Source organism: Rutilus rutilus (genome assembly GCF_951802725.1).
Source record: "Rutilus rutilus genome assembly, chromosome: 9".
In the NCBI taxonomy this organism is placed as follows: domain Eukaryota; kingdom Metazoa; phylum Chordata; class Actinopteri; order Cypriniformes; family Leuciscidae; genus Rutilus; species Rutilus rutilus.
In genome coordinates, this window is record NC_140223.1 from 34,218,923 (window position 1) to 34,239,083 (window position 20,161).

The 20,161-nt window shown below is 42.7% G+C and overlaps 2 protein-coding genes across 2 annotated transcripts; both read right to left on the bottom strand.

The window, feature by feature from the left end:
• Positions 1-324: 324 nt before the first annotated feature.
• Positions 325-1,424, bottom strand: LOC311297393 (uncharacterized protein; the record flags this gene model as incomplete). The annotated part of the gene is made up of 3 exons (XM_084419638.1): positions 1,101-1,424; positions 624-842; positions 325-532 (listed from the first exon to the last, which is right to left on the bottom strand). Exons 1-3 carry the CDS (start codon positions 1,301-1,303, stop codon positions 325-327), a joined length of 630 nt encoding a protein of 209 aa, XP_084275764.1. The 5' UTR covers positions 1,304-1,424.
• A 16,815-nt stretch (positions 1,425-18,239) lies between these two features.
• LOC311297123 (olfactory receptor 6N1-like) lies at positions 18,240-19,157 on the bottom strand (the record flags this gene model as incomplete). The annotated part of the gene is made up of 1 exon (XM_084419253.1): positions 18,240-19,157. The coding sequence occupies one exon, from the start codon at positions 19,155-19,157 to the stop codon at positions 18,240-18,242; it is 918 nt and encodes a 305-aa protein (XP_084275379.1).
• Positions 19,158-20,161: the final 1,004 nt, after the last annotated feature.

The following is a 20,161-nucleotide window of genomic DNA, read 5'->3' on the forward strand; positions in this document are numbered from 1 at the left end:
TTAAGGGAATAACATAGTTTAATATGAAAAAACGGTTGAGTATCCCTTTAAAGTGCCGTTGCCAAAGTTATAATGTTACAGTATGTGAGCATGTTCTTTTCTCAGTTAACATTTTGAAAATGTTTTAGACCCATGACTCTCAAACTGGGATCCCTTTGTGATTCACTGTTTTAGATAAAGAAACAATAAATACTCAGTACTATTTTTGATTCATTTACTTCACACTTAAAAACAATTAAGCTTTGGGTGACAGATTCATAAATATTGTGTTCAGACAGGCAGCAGTGTTTCACCACTACAAAAAAAACTCCCTTTTTGATAATTTCATAGCTGAGCCATTTCTTTTAGTTTCATGAACAGTCCTGATGCAGACTCCCAGTTCTCTGGCTTCTGTAACTGATTGTGTTCCATGGCAAAGTTCAAGTACTCCTGCATGTTTGGGTCCCCACAAGGAGTCATTGACAGGCTAGCCTCCGGAAGGGCATCCAGTTCAGCCTGTTCAATTTGAAATCCGCAGTCTCTGGAGCCAAACCTATGTTAAATAGAAAACATAATAGCATTTCTTTTCATTTAAGTTAAAACGTTATATTAATACTCTGATCTGTTTATCACCAATGTATCACCTGTGTGGTAAGTAGTAGAGTTCATTGGGCACTCCTCCTGGACATGCTGCTGTCCTGGAAGGGCGAATCCTGTGACTGTTCCACAGTCTCACACAGTCATCCAAGTCCTTCTGAATAACATCACCAAAGCAATATCTCAATAGGCACTGATGCTCATGACTCCCGTTGAAGTATCCAGCATCTCTAAGGTCTGCAAATAACTCCATCCAGAACTGAGACCTATAGAAATGAATAAAAATGTTTAGTTATACTTTCAAGTATAAACACATATGTTTGAATAATAAAATCAAAGGTTAGCTGTAATGAAATTTATGGTCTATGCATCTTTTGGTCATTCGAATTTCTTTTCAGGAACAACTACTTTTCCTGATGGGCAGGATTTGTTTTACATTCTTTATTGATCGTTTTTCAATGCTCGTTCCTGAGAAGAAAATCGAATGACTAAAGATGCAATGACCCTTTATGAAGACAACTCACCTTCCCTTTCTAAATATAGACCACCAGGACTCAATACGCTGGTTATTTATAGATGAGCCGTACATGTGGCTGGACGCTCCAGAGTAGTAGTCACTGTGATGGTGGCGTAGGGTACATTGAATTGCAGCCATTATGCCGTTCTCAGTGCCGCAATCAGTCCTCAGTCTCATGGGGATGACACCGAGGTTTCGCACACATGACATGAAATAGTGAGCAATCACTGTTGGGTTATTATTTGTTGGTCCACATTCAAGCCACAATACTTTACGTGAAAATCCATCTATGCATCCCGAAATGGCCAAACCGAATGGCTTAAGTTTGTCATAACCATCTGCATGCTACATATAGTTAGGTCCCATTGAGTGATAGGTTCTTCTTGTAAACCTTCTGCGTGCTCTGCTCTCACACCCTCGAGGATTAAGCTCCCGGAGGAAATTCATCACATCATCTCTCTTCACTCGAAGATTATACTTTTGTTTAAGTACCTGCCACATCGTGCGGTAGCCAAATAGTTGTCCAGGTCCACGAAGTTCAGATCTGATGGCGTTACTCACGGCGTTTGGAGAGGAATATTCCTTTCTGCGGTACAACCCGGCTTCGTTCAGTTTACTTTTAAGAGTCCTCAAGCTGATGTTTACACCGTGTAGACTTGACATCATGTCCACGATAACAGCGTACGAGTGGCCCTCGTTAAAATATTGAACGCAATGATGCAGTATGTCTGGTGTTTCCGTCTGGTCCGCATCCTTTAAAAACTCCAAACACCGACCACACGTAAAGCAAAACCGCGTTAAGCTGTTCATGTGTTTGCCACAAAACGGGCAAAACATCCCTCGGCCGCTGTCCATGTTCGGTCACCATAAACTTCATTCACGCCATATACTCATAGACTGTAAAAAATATACTCCAAATTGACCGCGCTCACCAACACCACCTATCACCCGCTTTCACCTCATCACTTCCGTTCCGTGTCACTTCCGGTATGTGGTACATTCCCTTTCCGTGAAGAATCTATCATTTGTAAATTTGTTTCGGGACTGGTAAAAGTGTTTTGCGTCTTGTTAATTTGTTTTCTAAAATGTTAATTTGTTTTGTCCTTGGTAAAAGTGTTTAGCCCATGTAATTGTGTTTTATGGTAGGTAAAAATGTTTTCCAAAATGTAAATTTGTCTCGAGCTTTGTAAAAGTGTTTCATTCTTTGTAAAAGTGTTTAATTCTTTGTAATGTTGCTTTGCACTTCCCGGCCACCGTAGTAAAATACCGAACTTGTCCTTTAACACCATCACTACGAGACACGATTACACCTTGAAGTGGAACCTGTTCATCAAGTGGTATTCCTCTCACCGAGAGGACCCCCGAAGATGTTCGATCAGTTTCATGCTTTCCTTCCTGCAGCACGGGTTGAAGCGAAGGCTGTCTCCCTCCACCCTCAAAGTTTATGCTGCCGCTATTTCCGCATATCACGACCCCATAGGAGGTAAGTCAGTTGGGAAGCATGACCTGGTCATCAGGTTCCTTAGTGAGGTGAGACAGTTAAACCCTCCTCGACCTCCCTCCATACCCTCTTGGGACCTTATTCTGGTGCTTCGAGCACTTCAGAATGCGCCCTTCAAGCCTTTGCAGTCAGCAGACTTAAAGTTTCTGTCTATGAAGACTTTGTTGCTGGTTGCATTGGCCTCCATCAGGTAGGGGACCTGCAGGCATTTTCGGTCGAAAATTGTGCCTAGAGTTCGGGCCGGACGACTCCCACGTGGTACCGATACCCCGGCCTGGCTATGTTCCTAGGTTCCTACCACTCCTTTCAGGGACCAGGTGGTGAACCTGCAAGTGCTGCCCTCGGAGGAGGCAGACCCAGCCCTGGCTTTGCTCTGTCCCGTCCATGCTCTGCGATGGTACATGGATATAACTCAAAGCTTCTGGACCTCAGACCAGCTCTTTATCTGTTACAGAGGCCAGCGGATGGAAAAGCTGGACATCCTTTACTGGATAGTGGATGCCATTGCCTTGGCTTACAAAGCACAAGGCGTGCCTTGCCCACTCAGGCTGTGAGCTCACTCAACAAGAAGTGTTGCATCCACATATATATTCAAACGCGCATACTTATGGACTGAACACGTGATGCGCATGTGCACGGTGTCGGTGTTCGTGCAGAGGTTGCGTAGATTTGCGCAGAGATAACTGATAATCGTTTGCACCTTGGAACCTATTTCCAGGAGTGCGTTCTCGAGCCACCAGGCACTGGCACTGGCTAACGGTGTTGTGTTAGCGGCCCCTAAGTTAATAACTAATGATCTTCGCAACGGAAGTGAATAAATCAATCAAAACTAACTTTAGCTGGACAATAACTTTATCCTAGAGCTGCTGTAAAGCCAAAACAATCTCTGTTACTGTAATTTCCTATTATCACTGTAAAGCTGCTTTGAAACAATTCATGTTGTTAAAAGCACTATGTAAATGAAGGTGACTTGACTTGACGACATCCTCCTAGGCGCTGCCACGTGGTGCCTCGCTAACAGATATTTATAGAGCTGCAGGCTGGGCGACACCCAACACGTTCACTAGGTTCTATAGCCTACGTGTAGAGCTGGTTTCCTCCTGTGTTCTCACCTCAAACGGGTAGAAGCACCGAGAGGCCCGTCTCTTGTTGGCTTGCTGCGCTTATAGTTGCGCTCATGTCTCTAGACTGAAAAAACAGTTTTAACCAATCCTCCGTCACCCTCGGCAGCCGGACGTGGTGAAGCGTCTGGCGCAAGGCCTACATCCCGCTGAATCCTTGAGAACTGGGTCTAGGATGGAACCGTTTTCCACGGTTGCTCCTAAACGGAAGCCTGTGTCTTTCCCTTGGGAGAACCCATCTCTTAGGAGATTGGTGTCACCCCAGTAATTCTATATGCAAACACCCTACGAGGTTAGTCCATATGTTATCTCCACATGACTCTTTCGGGGAAGGATGTGGCTTCTGCAGCTTTCCTTTTCCAATGGAAAGGGCACGCTTTCCCAGTGTTATCCAATAGTCTCACTGAGTCAGAACAGCAGTGATGGGCTTCTCTGTGTAAGCCCTATCCCATCAGGTAATAGGGAGTAGTAGGTTTACAAAGGGCGTTGGATGGGGTCAGCAGCTGTGGCGCTTTGGTAGGGGATTCCTATTCGTCGATCACCGATTTGACGTCGAGAGAGACGACTGAAAGGGAACATCTCAGTTACGTATATAACCCTTGTTCCCTAAAGGAGGGAACGGAGACGTCACTTCAAGTCGCCACATCTGCTGTGTCCCGCTGGGGAAGCCAGGTCACCGGCTCCGTTCCCTCCTTCAGGTAACGAGGGTTACATACGTAACCGAGATGTTACATTTGTAACCCAAGACGTTTTCTTCTCTTTATTTGTTATCATTCCACTTCCTGCTCAGCTACTGTTCGGAGGCTCTTGCTTACTGCTCCGCGCTTTGCTCTATCGCTTTTACATTTTATCTCCTATTCTTTTGTATTTTATTTCCTTTATTTTATTTCCTTTTATCACCTAATTTTAACTTCAGCAAATCAGCACAGTGCTCATACAACAAAGTTTGGATTACTACAAAAACTGAGAATTCTTTTACCCGACCAGCTTACATTCCGGGAAAGGAAAACACAACTGCCTCAAGGATAAGAGAAAATGCCTCTTCTGGAATCTACTTGCTGCACCAACTGCCACAGACTTTTACAAAGGATTGCAGTTCTTGAAACAAAGTTACTTACGGGACCACCAAACCAGACGGAGCACACAACAGAGCTTCGTCATGGACACCCTCAGCATACAGCCGGTGAGTCCCATGAAACTAGTGCTCCTCGACAGGTAGAGAAACAAGCCGATCGACTTACTAATCGATGGCACAAACAGGGAGCGAGACCCAAAGGCACTCGAGACATCAGATTGTCACGAGCATCACATATTGCCGCAGTAGCATCCTCTACCCCAGATACGGCTCTGACAAGGATTGCAAACACTGGTCTCCTACCACCGCCTATACATCTTGAGAACAGATTTGAAGTACTAAGGAATGCAAATGAGGAATCCCCAAATGTGATGAATGTGATCGAACACAGACTGAATGGGCCAGTAGCTAACACTGATGCTAACTGGCGCTCAAGGTCGAGCAGACAGCGGCACTCAGCTCAGAGCTCAGCTGAGCCCAGGACTCTGATAGTGGGGGACTCCATAATCAGAAACATTAGCGGCAGGGATACAACTACGTGCTGCCTTCCACAAGCAACAACTTCTGATGTAAACAGGGAACTTCAGAACATTCTGATGAAACATAAGACTGCAAATCGACTCATCATTCATGTGGGGAAGAATGATATTCATAAAGAGCAGTCAGAACTCCTTAAGAAGGATTTCCATGAACTTTTTGAAACACTTAAAAGACTGAAAGTTCAAACATTCATCAGTGGACCTCTCCCAGCAAGAGGAACAAACAGGTTTTCACGGTTACTTGGGCTTAATACGTGGCTGCAAAAAAACCTGCAATATAAAAGCAGTAAACTTCATTGACAATTTCAATCTTTTCTGGAGTCAGAGACAACTGTTTCATCGGGATGGCCATCACCCAAACAAACTTGGTTCAAGAGTGTTAAAGGACAATATATACTTCTCCCTCAATCATCCTTCTGCAGTTTGTGCCAATCCACTCAATCTGAACGGCACACACACACCTGGACACAGTACGAATGACCACAGGACTTCACATCAGCAGCAAAATGGACATGATAACACCACTCCGCCACAACAACCTCTGCTCACGGACACAATCTCAGCAGAGCCCTGCACACAGAGCTCACCACAGACAGACATATCAGAACTGCTTGAAGATTCAGCACCCAAGGACGACTTCCTGGAAAACAGCCAGGGAAGCCAGGACAGCATATTACAGCCTCCGATAACACCAGAGCAACAGCCCCTCTCACCAGACACTTTCTCCCTCTCTCCAGCATCGCCACATCTGTGCTTCTCACAGAAAATGGAAGAACTGGTGTATGCTGGAACCAGACTATCCCACTCTTTTGCTGCAAGCCCCCAGATACCAACCAAAAAAAGACAGGCACCATTACCACCAAAGCCTGTGGGCCCAGCTCTCCCTCCCCCTCCTCCTGTGAGAGCTCATCGGCCTCTGCCACAACGCCAGGGCCCACACCCTCCTCCGTCTGCTCGAGGTGAACCAAAAACAACTGATACCAGCTCTCAGTGATATGTGTCGGGTCCCCGTTTTGATAACAGTAACTTTCTCAAATGTTTACAGAACAAACGGGAACCCAGTGTGCCTGTATCTTTCTCTATTGCTGTTCTATTACAAGATAGAAAGTCTAAGGCCTTCAATAGCCATACAGCAAACCTAACTAATCTGGTGCCTATTACAAGTCAAACTAATATTGCTGTGGGGAAAAGTAAGTCTGTTAAGTTAGCACTCTTTAACATCCGCTCACTTAAAAATAAATCACTTCTAGTCAACGACTTAATAACCACAAACAATCTGGATTTTATGCTTCTGAATGAAACCTGGCTAGAAGACAGCTGCAGTGCAACAATCCTCAATGAAGCAGCCCCTCCTAACTTTACTTTTATGAGTGTCTGCAGAGCTGTTAAGAAAGGTGGGGGTCTAGCTGCTCTTTTTAAAGATATCTATCAATGTAAGCAAATATCATTTGGGAATTACTTGTCTTTCGAATATCTGTGTATTGTGTTAAAAGGTGCTCCACGCATTTTACTTATCATTATTTACAGGCCTCCAAAATACTCTCCAGCCTTTGCTGAGGACTTTACAGAACTGTTATCAACAATTACCTCAGAGTTTGACTGTTTTGCCATTGCTGGAGATTTTAACATCCATATAGATAGTGCAGAGAACAATATGGCAAAAGAAATCAAAAGTGTTTTAAAAACTTTTGATCTGACTCAGCATATACATGGACCCACACACAATCGTGGACACACTCTAGATTTACTTATCAGTAAGGGTCTAAACATTTCATCGATTGTTATTAAGGATGTAGCACTGTCTGATCATTTCTGTATTTTCTTTGATATATTGATCTCTCCTGCCATTGAAGCTAGATCTGTGTCTGTCAAGAAGAGATGCTTAAATGAGAACACTAGTGTACTATTTATATCCTTAACACCAAGCATATCTGCAGACTCTGTTGATTTTCTCCTAGATTCTTTTAACTCAAAAGTTAAAAGTGTAATTGATGATATTGCTCCTGTGAAAGTCAGGAAGAAGAGTGGCAGACAAAAAGCACCTTGGAGAAACTCAACAGCAGTGCAAAATATGAAAAGACAATGCAGAAAAGTAGAGCGCATGTGGCGGAAGACAAAACTTGTAGTCCATTATAACATCTACAAAGACAGCATCCATGCTTTCAATATGGAACTGGGCAAAGCTAGACAGACTTTCTTCTCAAATATTATAAACAGTAATTTAAACAACACACGCACTCTTTTTGCTACTGTAGAGAGACTGACAAACCCCCCAAGCCAGATTCCCAGTGAAATGCTCTCAGACAACAAGTGCAGTGAGTTTGCTTCTTTCTTCTCTGAGAAAATCAATAATATCAGAAAGGTGATCAGCACATCCTTGAGTTGCACTGGGGTCAGACAGATCAAACCACCTGAGAAAGTAGCTACTATGTCTGACTTCAAAGAAATTGATGGCAAAATTTTGGAAGAAACTGTACAGCACCTTAAAACATCAACCTGCGCTCTTGACACACTTCCCACATCTTTTTTCAAAAGTGTGTTAAACAGTTTAGAAGCAGATCTTCTAGAAGTGGTAAATGCTTCACTTCTCTCTGGGAGTTCCCTTTCGAGGGAAACGACTCTTTGGGGACGCTCCCTTAGCGTGCGCCTCTGAAGTATGAATGAAACTATTCCAATCCTGATTGGTGTTGCGTCATGACGTAACATGTGACGGCATAACTGTGATCATGCATAAAAGTGACGCTGGCACAAACACACATTAGCTTTCGCTCTTCAGCAAGCGCTCTCTGTGAAACTGTCTGTCTTATTTGATGTTGTTTGTCAGTGAAATCCTCTATATTATGGCGAGTGAAAGATACACTAAGTGTGTGCACCCCTGCCCTATATTCTCACGGGTGGGGACACGCATCAGTTGTGTGTACACTGTTAGGAGCGCAGCACGCACAGGCAGTTCTCGAGGGGGCTGCCTGTGAACACTGTGAAAGTACTATAGAGTGCTGCGCTCCCACTTGGCTCGCGATCCCCGCGGTTCGGGTCCCGCGTCCGTTGAGGCGGCGCGGCGGTTTAGATCGTGGGGATCGCAGAAGGATCTCGCGGATGAGAACGAGACTGCCGAGGCACTTTCATGTTCATCATCCGCAGATTCTATAACGCTCGTTCACGACGCAGAAGCCCGCGATGTGGCTTCTTCTGCCCGTGACGAGTGCCCGATGCTCGAGCTATCTGCTTCTGAGGAAGTGGATGTGCTCAGCATCGGGAACGAGGAACATGAGTCACACTCGCCGGTGTTGTTGTAACCAAAAAATAAAAAGTTGTCCCACTACATTGCAATACAGAATCTATAGTAGCTCGAAACTCGCGTTAGTCGAGGCAGCGCGTAGATGACGGCTACTCTGCAATAAAGATTTTGTGTGGGTGCGAGGCATGCACTGTCAGCTCCTGAGGGTGCTGGCTGTGGTTTTTAAGAAATATCTCGACGCACACAGCCGTGCGTTTCGGGTGTTTAAGCCTCGCGCCCGTTGACTTTCTTTTCGAAGATATGAAAGCCAAATATATTGTGAACGACTCGAATCTCGCGTTTGTCGAGGCAGCGCTTAGATTACGAGTCTGCAAAAAAAAAAAAAGGGACACACGCGATCTGTGAAATAATACTGTTTGGGTGCGAGGCATTCACAATCAGCTCCTGAGGGTGCTGGCAGTGTTCACTGAGAAATATATCGGCGCGCGTGCAATCCGTGCGCTGTCGAATGTTTCAACCTCACACCTGATGACTTTCTTCTCGAGGGATGAAAGCCAAATATATTGTAACGGCTCGAATCTCGCGTTTGCCGAGGCAGCGTGTAGATTACGAGACCCTATAAATAAATATTAAAACAGTATTGTCTGGTGATTATGGCTGCATTCAATTCTATGAATTAAAATGATGGAATTGAAATGATGGAATATATTATCTGACTTTAAGAAGTTAGATATTTTAATTCAACCTACCATCCAGACCGTGTTTCACTTATCGAGTGTTTTTGGCTGCATTTAATTATGAAGAATTAAAATGATGAGCAGCGAATTCGAAAATCGTTTAAGATTTTTCCCTGCTGGTCCTCCGCTTCAGGGTATCGAAAACGAGACGAAGATGGCTGTCCCCCCAGTGGATGGATGTGCGAGAATCGCTCCTCCACGGAGCCCTCAGGAAATCGATGTTTGTGCAGCTTCAAGTGTGCTTCGGGACACATCGGTTTTCAGCGAATGCACGCTGTAAAAGGCGCCCAAAAGGCTTGCGGCCAGGCAGTGTTCGCGTTCGCCCATCGGAACTGTTTTCGATTTATTCCCTGCCGGTCCTCCGCTTCAGGGTGTCGAGAACGAAACCCAAAGAGTCTCCCCTCTGGGGGAGCCCTCAGGAAATCGATATCTGTATCCCGCCGTAAAGTGCGCTTCGGGCCACAATGATTTCCAGCGAACGCACACCGTGGCGTTCACCCCAAACGCTAGCAATAGGGCACCGTCTATGGTCACAAAATCTTTCTCGACTTTTTCCTGCCGGTCCTCCGCTTCAGGAGGTTGAGAATAGTGCTCGAAAAACACCCGAGGTCAGTCTCGAGGGGCTGGTTCCCTTAGTAGATTTTGTAGAAGAATGGCAACGCCTTCCGAATATATCTATATGGGTCCTGAATATTATAAAATGTGGGTAAAGACGGCAGTTCGGTCACCGACCTCCCAAGTTAGCTGGGGTGGTACCGACTGCAGTGGTTCCAGAACAGGCTCGGGTTATGGAACAAGAGGTACAGAACTCTACTGGTCAAAGGGGCCATATAAATTGTTCCCCTACCAGAGAAAGAGTCCGGGTTTTACAGCCAGTACTTTATAGTTCCAAAGGAGGATGGCGAGCTGAGGCCGATTTTAGATTTGAGGCAGTTGAATCATTCTCTGAGGAGATTCAGGTTCAAGATGCTCACTATTCCCATCATCGTGAATCAAATCAGATCCGAGGATTGGTTTGTCATGATAGATCTAAAAGACGCCTATTTTCATGTCTCCATCCTTCCATGTCATAGGAGGTTCCTGAGGTTCGCTTTCGGGGGCGACGCGTACCAATATCGGGTTCTTCCGTTAGGCCTAGCACTCTCTCCCCGCACGTTCACTAAGTGTATGGATGCAGCTCTGGCTCCACTGAGGCTTCAGGGCATCCGTATTCTGAATTATATCGATGACTGACTCATATTGGCCCAGTCTCGAGATATGGCAATTCGGCATCGAGATGTCGTTCTTGGCCACATTCAGAAATTGGGGTTGAGACTCAACACTAGGAAAAGTGTGTTAAAACCAGCTCAGAAAACGACTTTTCTGGGCATAGTATGGAATTCGGTTACGGTGCAGGCACGTATGTCTCCCGCACGTGTCGAAATCCATCCTGACCATGGTGTCAGGGATAAAGCTAGGCCAGGCCATCACTGTAAAGCAATTTCAAAGACTGCTGGGCCTCATGGCAGCGGCATCCAACATAATTCCGGTGGCTCAAAGCCAAGGGGTTTTTCCCCCAAGGGGAATCCGTTCCGTATAATAAAGGTTACGCGCAGATGCCTTCGTTCCTTATTAATATGGAAGAAATCTTGGTTCTTGTTCCAAGGGCCAGTATTAGGGGCGTCATGTCGCCGGAAAACCATTTCAACAGACGCTTCCCTCACTGGCTGGGGCGCGGTTATCGGCCGCTTTGCCAGGGTCTGTGGTAGGACCATCATCATTCTTGGCATATAAATTGCCTAGAAATGTTGGCTGTGTTCAGGGCTCTGAGGAGTTTCCTCCCAGACATCAAAGGTTACCACGTCTTGATACGTTCGGACAATATATCAGTGGTAGTGTATCTGAACCGACAAGGGGGACTCAGATCGCGCCCTCTATCCAGATTGGTGCATCAGATTATTTTAGGGTCCCAAGGGAAAATATTATCTATAAGAGCAATATATGTCCCGGGGGTTCAGAATCAGGGAGCAGACATCCTGTCGAGGCAGGGGCTGAGGCCCGGGGAATGGAGGCTCCATCCAGAGGTGGTGGAGCTGATATGGCAGAGGTTTGGACCAATGAAAGTGGATCTTTTGCGTCTCGAGGGACGTCCCACTGTCCACTTTGGTTCTCCCTCACTCATCCAGCCTCGCTGGGGTTGGATGCCATGGTACAGGCCTGGCAGAGGCTTCGCCTGTACGCTTTTCCCCCGATCGCTCTGCTCCCGGGAGTCCTGGAGAGGGTCCGTCAGAAGGGCATCAGTCTTCTTCTGGTAGCCCTGTTTTGGCCGGCCCGAGTATGGTTTTCGGACTTAATTTCACTCCTGATAGCTCCGCCAGGGCAGATTCCTCTGAGGAGGGATCTGTTGTCTCAGGCGGAGGGCACTATATTCCATCCTCGCCCAGAGCTGTGGAAATTGTGGGTCTGGCCTTTGAGAGGGCTCAGTACCTAGATGCTGTCCATCATCTGGGGTGGTCGAAACCATACTTATCTCTAGGGCTCTGTCTACTAGGAGATTATATGGCCTCAAGTGGAATGTTTTTTCCACTTGGTGTAGAGAACATGAGTTAGGTCCAGCTAACTGCCCAGTGGCTTCAGTTCTGGAGTTTCTTCAAGACCGTTTCTCTACGAATTTCTCCCCGTCCACACGTAAGGTGTACGTGGCTGCCATTGCGGCGTTCCATGCACCACTGAGTGTTGGGCCTTTGGGGAGGCACCAACTGGTCATACTATTTCTCCATGGTACATAGAGGATGAGACTGACAGTCAGGTCCAGGGTTCCTTCCTGGTACCTGGCGGTGGTTCTCGAAGGGCTATCCCTGGCTCCCTTCGAATCCCTTCAGTCGGCTTTGCCTAGGACCTCACGTTCTAGATAGCCTTTCTCTTAGCTACTTCTTATAAAGAGACTGGGAGACCTCCAAGCCCTGGCATTAATGCCAGCTTGCTTGGGGTTTGCCCCGGCGGAGTTAAGGCCATCCTGCATCCGAGACCCAGCTATGTGCTTTAAGTGCAATTTAACATGGCTAGGTCCATGGTCCTGCAAGCATTTCATCCTCCACCACATGTGTCGGCAGAAGAGAAGAGGTTCCTTGCTCTGCCAGTCAGAGTTCCGAGTATTACCTTGAGAGGTCCTCTTCTTGGAGGAGGTTGGACTTACTGTAGTGTGTTTCGGGTCACCTAATGAGGGGCTCCCGGCTAAACAAACCATAAGTAGGCCTACAAGGTGCGCAATTTGCCTTCACCTTTGGCCGTAAGGGCTCATTCTACTAGAGGCATGGTGTCCTCTATAGCCCTCCTCTCGGGAGTGCCCCTCCAGGAGATCTGTGAGGCAGCCGGTTGGGCTACCCCACACACTTTTATCAGGTTTTTTAGTCTGCACCTTCCTAGTACACCTGGCGCACATGTGCTCTCGTCCTAGCTGGGTGCCTGAGATCAGTTTCACTCTAGGGCAGGCCTTTTCTCGGTGCGTGGCCTAGTGGGCATTCGTTCCCCAAAGAGTCGTTTTCAACGACGCAGTGCGAGTTCCCTCGAAAGGGAACGTCTCGGGTTATGACTATAACCCTTGTTCCCTGAGAAGGGAACGAGACACTGCGTCGTCCTGCCACGCCCCTCAATGCCTGAGAGCGGCTTGCTTCATCGCTAGGCTAATGTGTGTTTGTGCCAGCGTCACTTTTATGCATCCGGTTATGCCGTCACATGTTACGTCATGACGCAACACCAATCAGGATTGGAATAGTTTCATTCATACTTCAGAGGCGCACGCTAAGGGAGCGTCCCCAAAGAGTCGTTTTCAATGACGCAGTGTCTCGTTCCCTTCTCAGGGAACAAGGGTTATAGTCATAACCCGAGACGTTTTCCAAACTCCCTGAAAACTGCAGTTGTCAAGCCCCTCCTGAAAAAGAACAATCTGGATAAGACCATATTAAGCAACTATAGGCCGATCTCAAATCTTCCTTTCATAGGCAAGATCATTGAAAAAGTTGTCTTCAATCAGCTGAACAAATTCTTATGCTCGAATGGATACTTTGACAATTTTCAATCTGGTTTCCGACCGCACCACAGCACAGAGACAGCGCTCATAAAGATAATAAACGATATTCGCTTAAATACTGATTCAGGCAAATTATCGGTGCTGGTACTACTTGACCTCAGTGCTGCATTTGACACTGTCGATCATAACATACTTCTGGACAGGCTGGAAAACTGGGTGGGGCTTTCTGGGATAGTCCTAAAATGGTTCAGGTCATACTTAGATGGGAGAGGTTATTATGTGAGTATAGGAGATCATAAGTCTGAGTGGACATCCATGACATGCGGAGTTCCTCAAGGCTCAATTCTTGCGCCACTCCTGTTCAACCTGTATATGCTCCCACTGAGCCAGATAATGAGAAAGAACCAAATTGCTTACCACAGCTATGCAGACGACACAAAGATTTACTTAGCCCTATCACCTAACGATTACAGCCCCATTGACTCCCTGTGCCAATGCATTGATGAAGTCAACAGTTGGATGTGTCAAAACTTTCTTCAGTTAAACAAAGACAAAACTGAAGTCATTGCATTTGGAAACAAAGATGAAGTTCTCAAGGTGAACGCATACCTCCACTCTAGGGGTCAAACAACCAAAAATCAAGTCAGGAATCTTGGTGTGACACTAGAGTCTGACCTTAGTTTCAGTAGTCATGTCAAAGCAATAACTAAATCAGCATACTATCATCTGAAAAATATTGCAAGAATTAGATGCTTTGTTTCCAGACAAGACCTAGAGAAACTTGTTCATGCTTTCATCACCAGCAGGGTGGATTATTGTAATGGACTCCTCACTGGCCTTCCCAAAAAGACCATAAGACAGTTGCAGCTCATACAGAACGCTGCCGCCAGGATTCTGAGCAGAACCAGAAAATATGAACATATCACACCAGTCCTCAGGTCTTTACACTGGCTCCCAGTTAAATTTAGGATTGATTTTAAAGTATTATTACTGGTATATAAATCATTCAATGGCCTAGGACCTCAATACATTGCAGATATGCTCACTGAATATAAACCCAACAGATCACTCAGATCATTAGGATCATATCAGCTAGAAATACCAAGGGTTCACTCTAAGCATGGCGAATCTGCTTTTAGCTATTATGCCAGCCGCAGCTGGAACCAGCTTCCAGAGGAGATCAGACGTGCTCCTACAGTAGTCACATTCAAATCCAGACTCAAAACACATCTGTTTAGCTATGCATTTACTGAATGAGCACTGTGCCGCTGTTCGTCCGACTGTTTGTACTGTACTGTACTGTATTTTATTTTTTTATTTTTCTAAACTGTTTTAATTATTCTTATTTCTTTTTATTATTTTAATTTCTTCTATGTAAAGCACTTTGAATTGCCATTGTGTATGAAATGTGCTATATAAATAAACTTGCCTTGCCTTGCCTTGCCTAATATAAAATCTTAAAAAATATCTTAATAAATATTTTACGGTAAAAAAAATAATATATCCACATGTTTTAGTATAACTCTTATACTCCGTCACATATAGTACAGAGAGTGAGAACAAAAAATTATATTTGACTCATATATGACTGCATTATTTCGTGTCACTTGCTTTTACGGAATTATGAAACAAATAACACAGAACTATTTAAATCAAGTCAAGTCACATTTATTTATATAGTGCTTTTTACAAATACAGATTGTTTCAAAGCAGCTTTACAGAGATAACAGGAAAAAAATGCAAAAAAGTTTGTTTCCAGAAGAAAATAGCGTCACAGTCCAGCTTAAAGGGATAGTTCACTTTGAAATTAAATTTTGGTATGTTTTAGCTTACCTGAAGGGCATCCAAGATGTAGGTGTCTTTTTTTCCGCAGTAGTTTCAATTTTGATATTTTTAGGTCAAACCGTTCTTGTCTGTCAGTCATATAATGCAGGTCTATGGTCACTGTCTCAAAGAGCATGCACAAGTCCAAATTAAAACAATTCCCCATCGTCCAAATGAAACAATTCCCCATCGTAAGTACACTTTGATGGCCTAAGACACGAAACGAGCGGTGTGTGTGAGAAAACGAACCGTATTTATATAGTTTTTGCCTCTTGAACAAAGCCGCGTCCAACTGATCTGACGGCGCGGGCGGGTATAGATATATACACTGATGTCGCCTTGGCTAATGAACTGCAATAGCGAAGGCGACATCTAGTGTTTCTATATCTATATCCGCCCGCGTGCGGGTATAGAAACACTAGCACTAGATGTCGCCTTCGCTATTGCAGTTCATTAGCCAAGGCGACATCAGTGTATATATCTATACCCGCCCGCGCCGTCAGATCAGTTGGACGCGGCTTTGTTCAAGAGGCAAAAACTATATATATACGGTTCATTTTCTCACACAAACCGCTCGTTTCGTGTCTTAGGCCATCAAAGTGTACTTACGATGGGGAATTGTTTCATTTGGACGATGGGGAATTGTTTTAATTTGGACTTGTGCATGCTGTTTTGAGACAGTGACCGCAGACCTGCATTATATGACTGACAGACAAGAACGGTTTGACCTAAAAATATCAAAATTGAAACTACTGAGGAAAAAAAGACACCTACATCTTGGATGCCCTTCAGGTAAGCTAAAACATACCAAAATTTAATTTCAAAGTGAACTATCCCTTTAAGTAAGTTCAGTGATGTTTCATGATAAGATTATTAGTGGAAAAAAATAAAGACAATAGTTGTAACAGTTTAGTCCACGGATGAACAAGTAAGTCCAAAAAGGTTCTAATAGCAAAAGGGCATTTATTTAAACAAAATAACCACAGGTAATCCACTGATGAGAAGGCAACGTGACAGTGTTACGTTTAACACACGACCAACACTCGACAGAGAATGAGAACTAAAGAGGAACTTAAATATACAATGATAATGAACTAAATGACAGACAGTTGTATTGATTGCAAGAGTGTCCATGGTAACTAAAAACTGGTGGGAAACTAGAACAAAGGAAACAGTCAACTGAAGAGAAACAAAATTAAAGCACATGAAAATGAAACTAAACACCAACAGAACGTGACAATAGTTTCTAGACCCCATTTTTTCACAAAACAATATTGTAGTAGTAGATTTTTATTTTTTCTAAAATGAATCAAAATAATATATTAAAATAATAATAAAATAAATATACATACCAAACTCTTTCATTCAAAGACTACGCCCTTATTGCTTAAAGTTTGAATACACCTACTGATTTAAAATCACAGAATAATATAATTTGTGTAATGAAAAACAACTATTATCTCAGCATTACCAGCCCAGGCTCATTAGAAAAAACGTACCTGTGGCAACATTTTTGAAAAACGCAAAAAAGTTTCAAAGTGAAATGTCCAGTGACTGGCGCTAAAATTGTTACGTTTTTTTCCTGAACAGATGAATGTGAATCTGGCAACGTTTTATTACGTTGGAGTTTGTACGTATCGAGGGCCTCTTGGAAAATTCCGTCAATGGTGGGAAATCGTTGTGTCATAAATGATGGAAAATTCTGTCAGTGGTGGGAAATCGTTGTGTCATAAATGATGGTAAATTCTGTCAGTGGCGGGGAATTTTACAAGCCAGACTAAATAATACATTATGGCCCAGTTTCACAGACAAGGCTTAGATTAGTTACATTTAGAAATTTAAGTACACTGTTAGACCTTACCAGGTTTTTTTACAGTAAAATTTACTGTTAATTGTACAGTTCTTTACTGTAATCTACAGTATGTTACTCCACACTACAAAGAGTAAAAAGTGACATTGACGCAGTGTTGCAGTGAGATAATTAAGTGAATATGTAAGTGATTGTTGAGCATTAGTGATGAACACCTGCTGTTAACAAGCAGAATCACTGAAGGAAAGAGGAACACAAGAACAGAAAATAGAGAAACACAAGAACTACAACTGATTTCCATCCATTACACATTATTACACTTATTATTAACCAGTATGACTTTATTTATGTCATACATCTACAGAAGTTATTATTGAGATGTTTAATTGAAAATGTTTGGTTTGAAGTTACCATTATAGAGATCAGTGCTTGCTTTAGTTGGGATGCTGATGCTAAAACATTAGTTTTTCTTTTGCTGCTTGAGCTGTGTTTTTGCAAGTCACACTTGTGCATACACACACAGTTTCTGGATGATTGCGGTTATAATGATTATGATGACAAAATCATCATATTGCCTGTTCATTCACTAAGGATTTCATTCTCACTCATTCAGAGTTTAATCCTCAATCAAAAGTGTTACATTACCACCATAAATTAACCACCATAACGCAATAAATTACAATTACTTTCTGTTTTGTTTTAACACATCATGCATAAAACAGAACTACGCTGTCTTTCAGAAACACAGAGATATCACAATTTAACACATGAATCTCAACAATGGTGGCAATATTTTATTTTTATTCATGCAGCAGTGCATGCTGGGAGTTTTATATTATCCTGGAACCCAGCATGCATTGCGACATGAAACTTTTGATTGTCACCATTGTTGAGATTCATATGCTGATTGTTGATGTCTGTGTGTGCCTGAGTCAACCATTGATGATTGATAATATTGAAGAAAAAAAAAGAAAAAAAAACCATTACTGGTGTGCATCTTGAGACAAAACAATGGCACTGACATATTTTAGGAATGTAAGTGCAAGTTGCTTTCAGTTCATACAGCTCAAACATGCATATTAGTCTGGGACTATGGGCCAAATATGTATAGGCCTATAATAAATATAAAGTTGTGGTAAAGATTTACTGGCAGGTAAAAATTTACAGGCTTAAACTCATAACATGAAATGTATATCATTATAAAGCATGGCAAGAGATAATTTGATTAAACAATGATTTTGGGTTGAATATCATAAACATTCTGTGTAGTATCTATTACATAAAAAACACAGCTATTTGGATGCTTTTATAATGCATACAATTTTTTTGCGAATTTCAGGAAAATTTAAACCATAAACAAGAGGGTTCAGGATGGGTGGTACAATAAGAAACTGCAGTGAAAGAATAATTGACAGGCCTAGAGGGAGATCCAAAGTCGGGACCCGACTCAAAGTGACCTCACAAAAAAGAGCCAAAGAGAAATTTAAAAGGATCACCATGTGTGGAATACAAGTTTGATATGCTTTTCTCCTGAACTCTGTTGAACCTTTTGTACAAATAGTAAGAATTCTAACATAGGAATATAATATACAACTTAAAGGCATGATAATAATTGTGGTCACTGTGAAAAAGCCAAAAACATTAATAATAATAGTGTTTCCACAAGAAAGCTTGACAATTTCCCAGTTGTGACAATACACTTTCCACAGTTTGTTACCACACTTAGTCAGTCTGGCATTTAAAATACCAGCAATACCAACACAAAGCATTGGATAAATCCAGCTTATAGCTATTAAAACAGATAAAATCCTGGGAGTCATTATGCTGTTGTATTGTAAAGGTTTACAGATTGCTACATATCGGTCAAATGCCATTAACATTAATATTGTATTTTCATTTGATGCATATGAATAAATGACAAAAGCCTGTAAGAGGCATGCTTCATGGGACACCAAGTGTGTATCAGACAGCAAGTCTGTCAGTAACCTTGGGAAAAAAGCAGCTGTTCCAAACACAGAGTTGATGGACAAACATGCAATCAGAATGTACATGGGCAGGTGTAAAGTCCTTTCCAGACAAATTGCAATAATTATAAAGGCATTAAAGAATATAATAGCACAGTATAAAATAATTCCCAAACTGAAGAAAGTATATTTTATGTACCCAATATTTTCAAACAACATCAAGTAAAAATATGTTCCATTTTCCATTTTTCGTTAAGCAAAGGATGGATTCATTGACCTGAGGATGAAAGAAGACACAGTTCACGTGATTTTTACCAAAAAAAAAAAAGATTGTTTGGTAACACTTTATTTTAGTGTCCTTGTTACATATGCTACATGTAGTTAATATAGTAATAACTATAAATTATGCATAAGTACACGCAACTAACCTTAAACCTATTCTTAATCCTAACTCTAACCCTACAGTAAGTACATTTAGTTCATTAATATTACTCTGCACCACTGCATTGTAACAAGAACACCTTAAAATTTAACCTTAAAGTGTAACCAACTGTTTTCATACTTATCAGCTTTGTATAATTGTAGCCACAATGTTTAATACATCATGTGAATATTAATTATTTAGTCAGTTTAACAATATACATGTACATGAAATTGCATTACTAGAAATACCTTCTGTGATACGATCTGACATTACCATCACTTTATCTTCAGAGAATGTGTGAATGTGCAGAGAGGGTCTAGCCTATGTGTGCTCTGTTAAGAAGACCTACGAGTCACCATACATGCTTTTTATAGCATAAAACAAGTGTCTGAAGACCTCTCCTGTGGCTTGATTTGCATAAACAGCCTTAAAGGAACACTCCACTGTTTTTTCATATTAAACATTCCCTTAATTACACTCTAAAAAGAGATGTGTTAAAAATGACACATGTTGTGTCAGTTTTAACACATGTAGTGAGTGTGCTCAGGGACAACACATGTTGTGTCAAATTTAACACAATAAATGTGTGTGTAAGTCATTTTAACACACAAATTGTGTCATTTAAAAAATAAAGCCAAAGGGCCAGATGCAAAAATATTAACTGTTTAATCAATAGTCGAGTACAGAATGCATGTGCACACAAAGTACAACACAATGTTTCAAGCTCAATGACTGGACAGACTCACTGTACTGGACATTATTCAGTTATTCACGCTTCAACCCCTAATTGATAATGCTGCTTTTGACAAAAGTTCATGAAGAGATA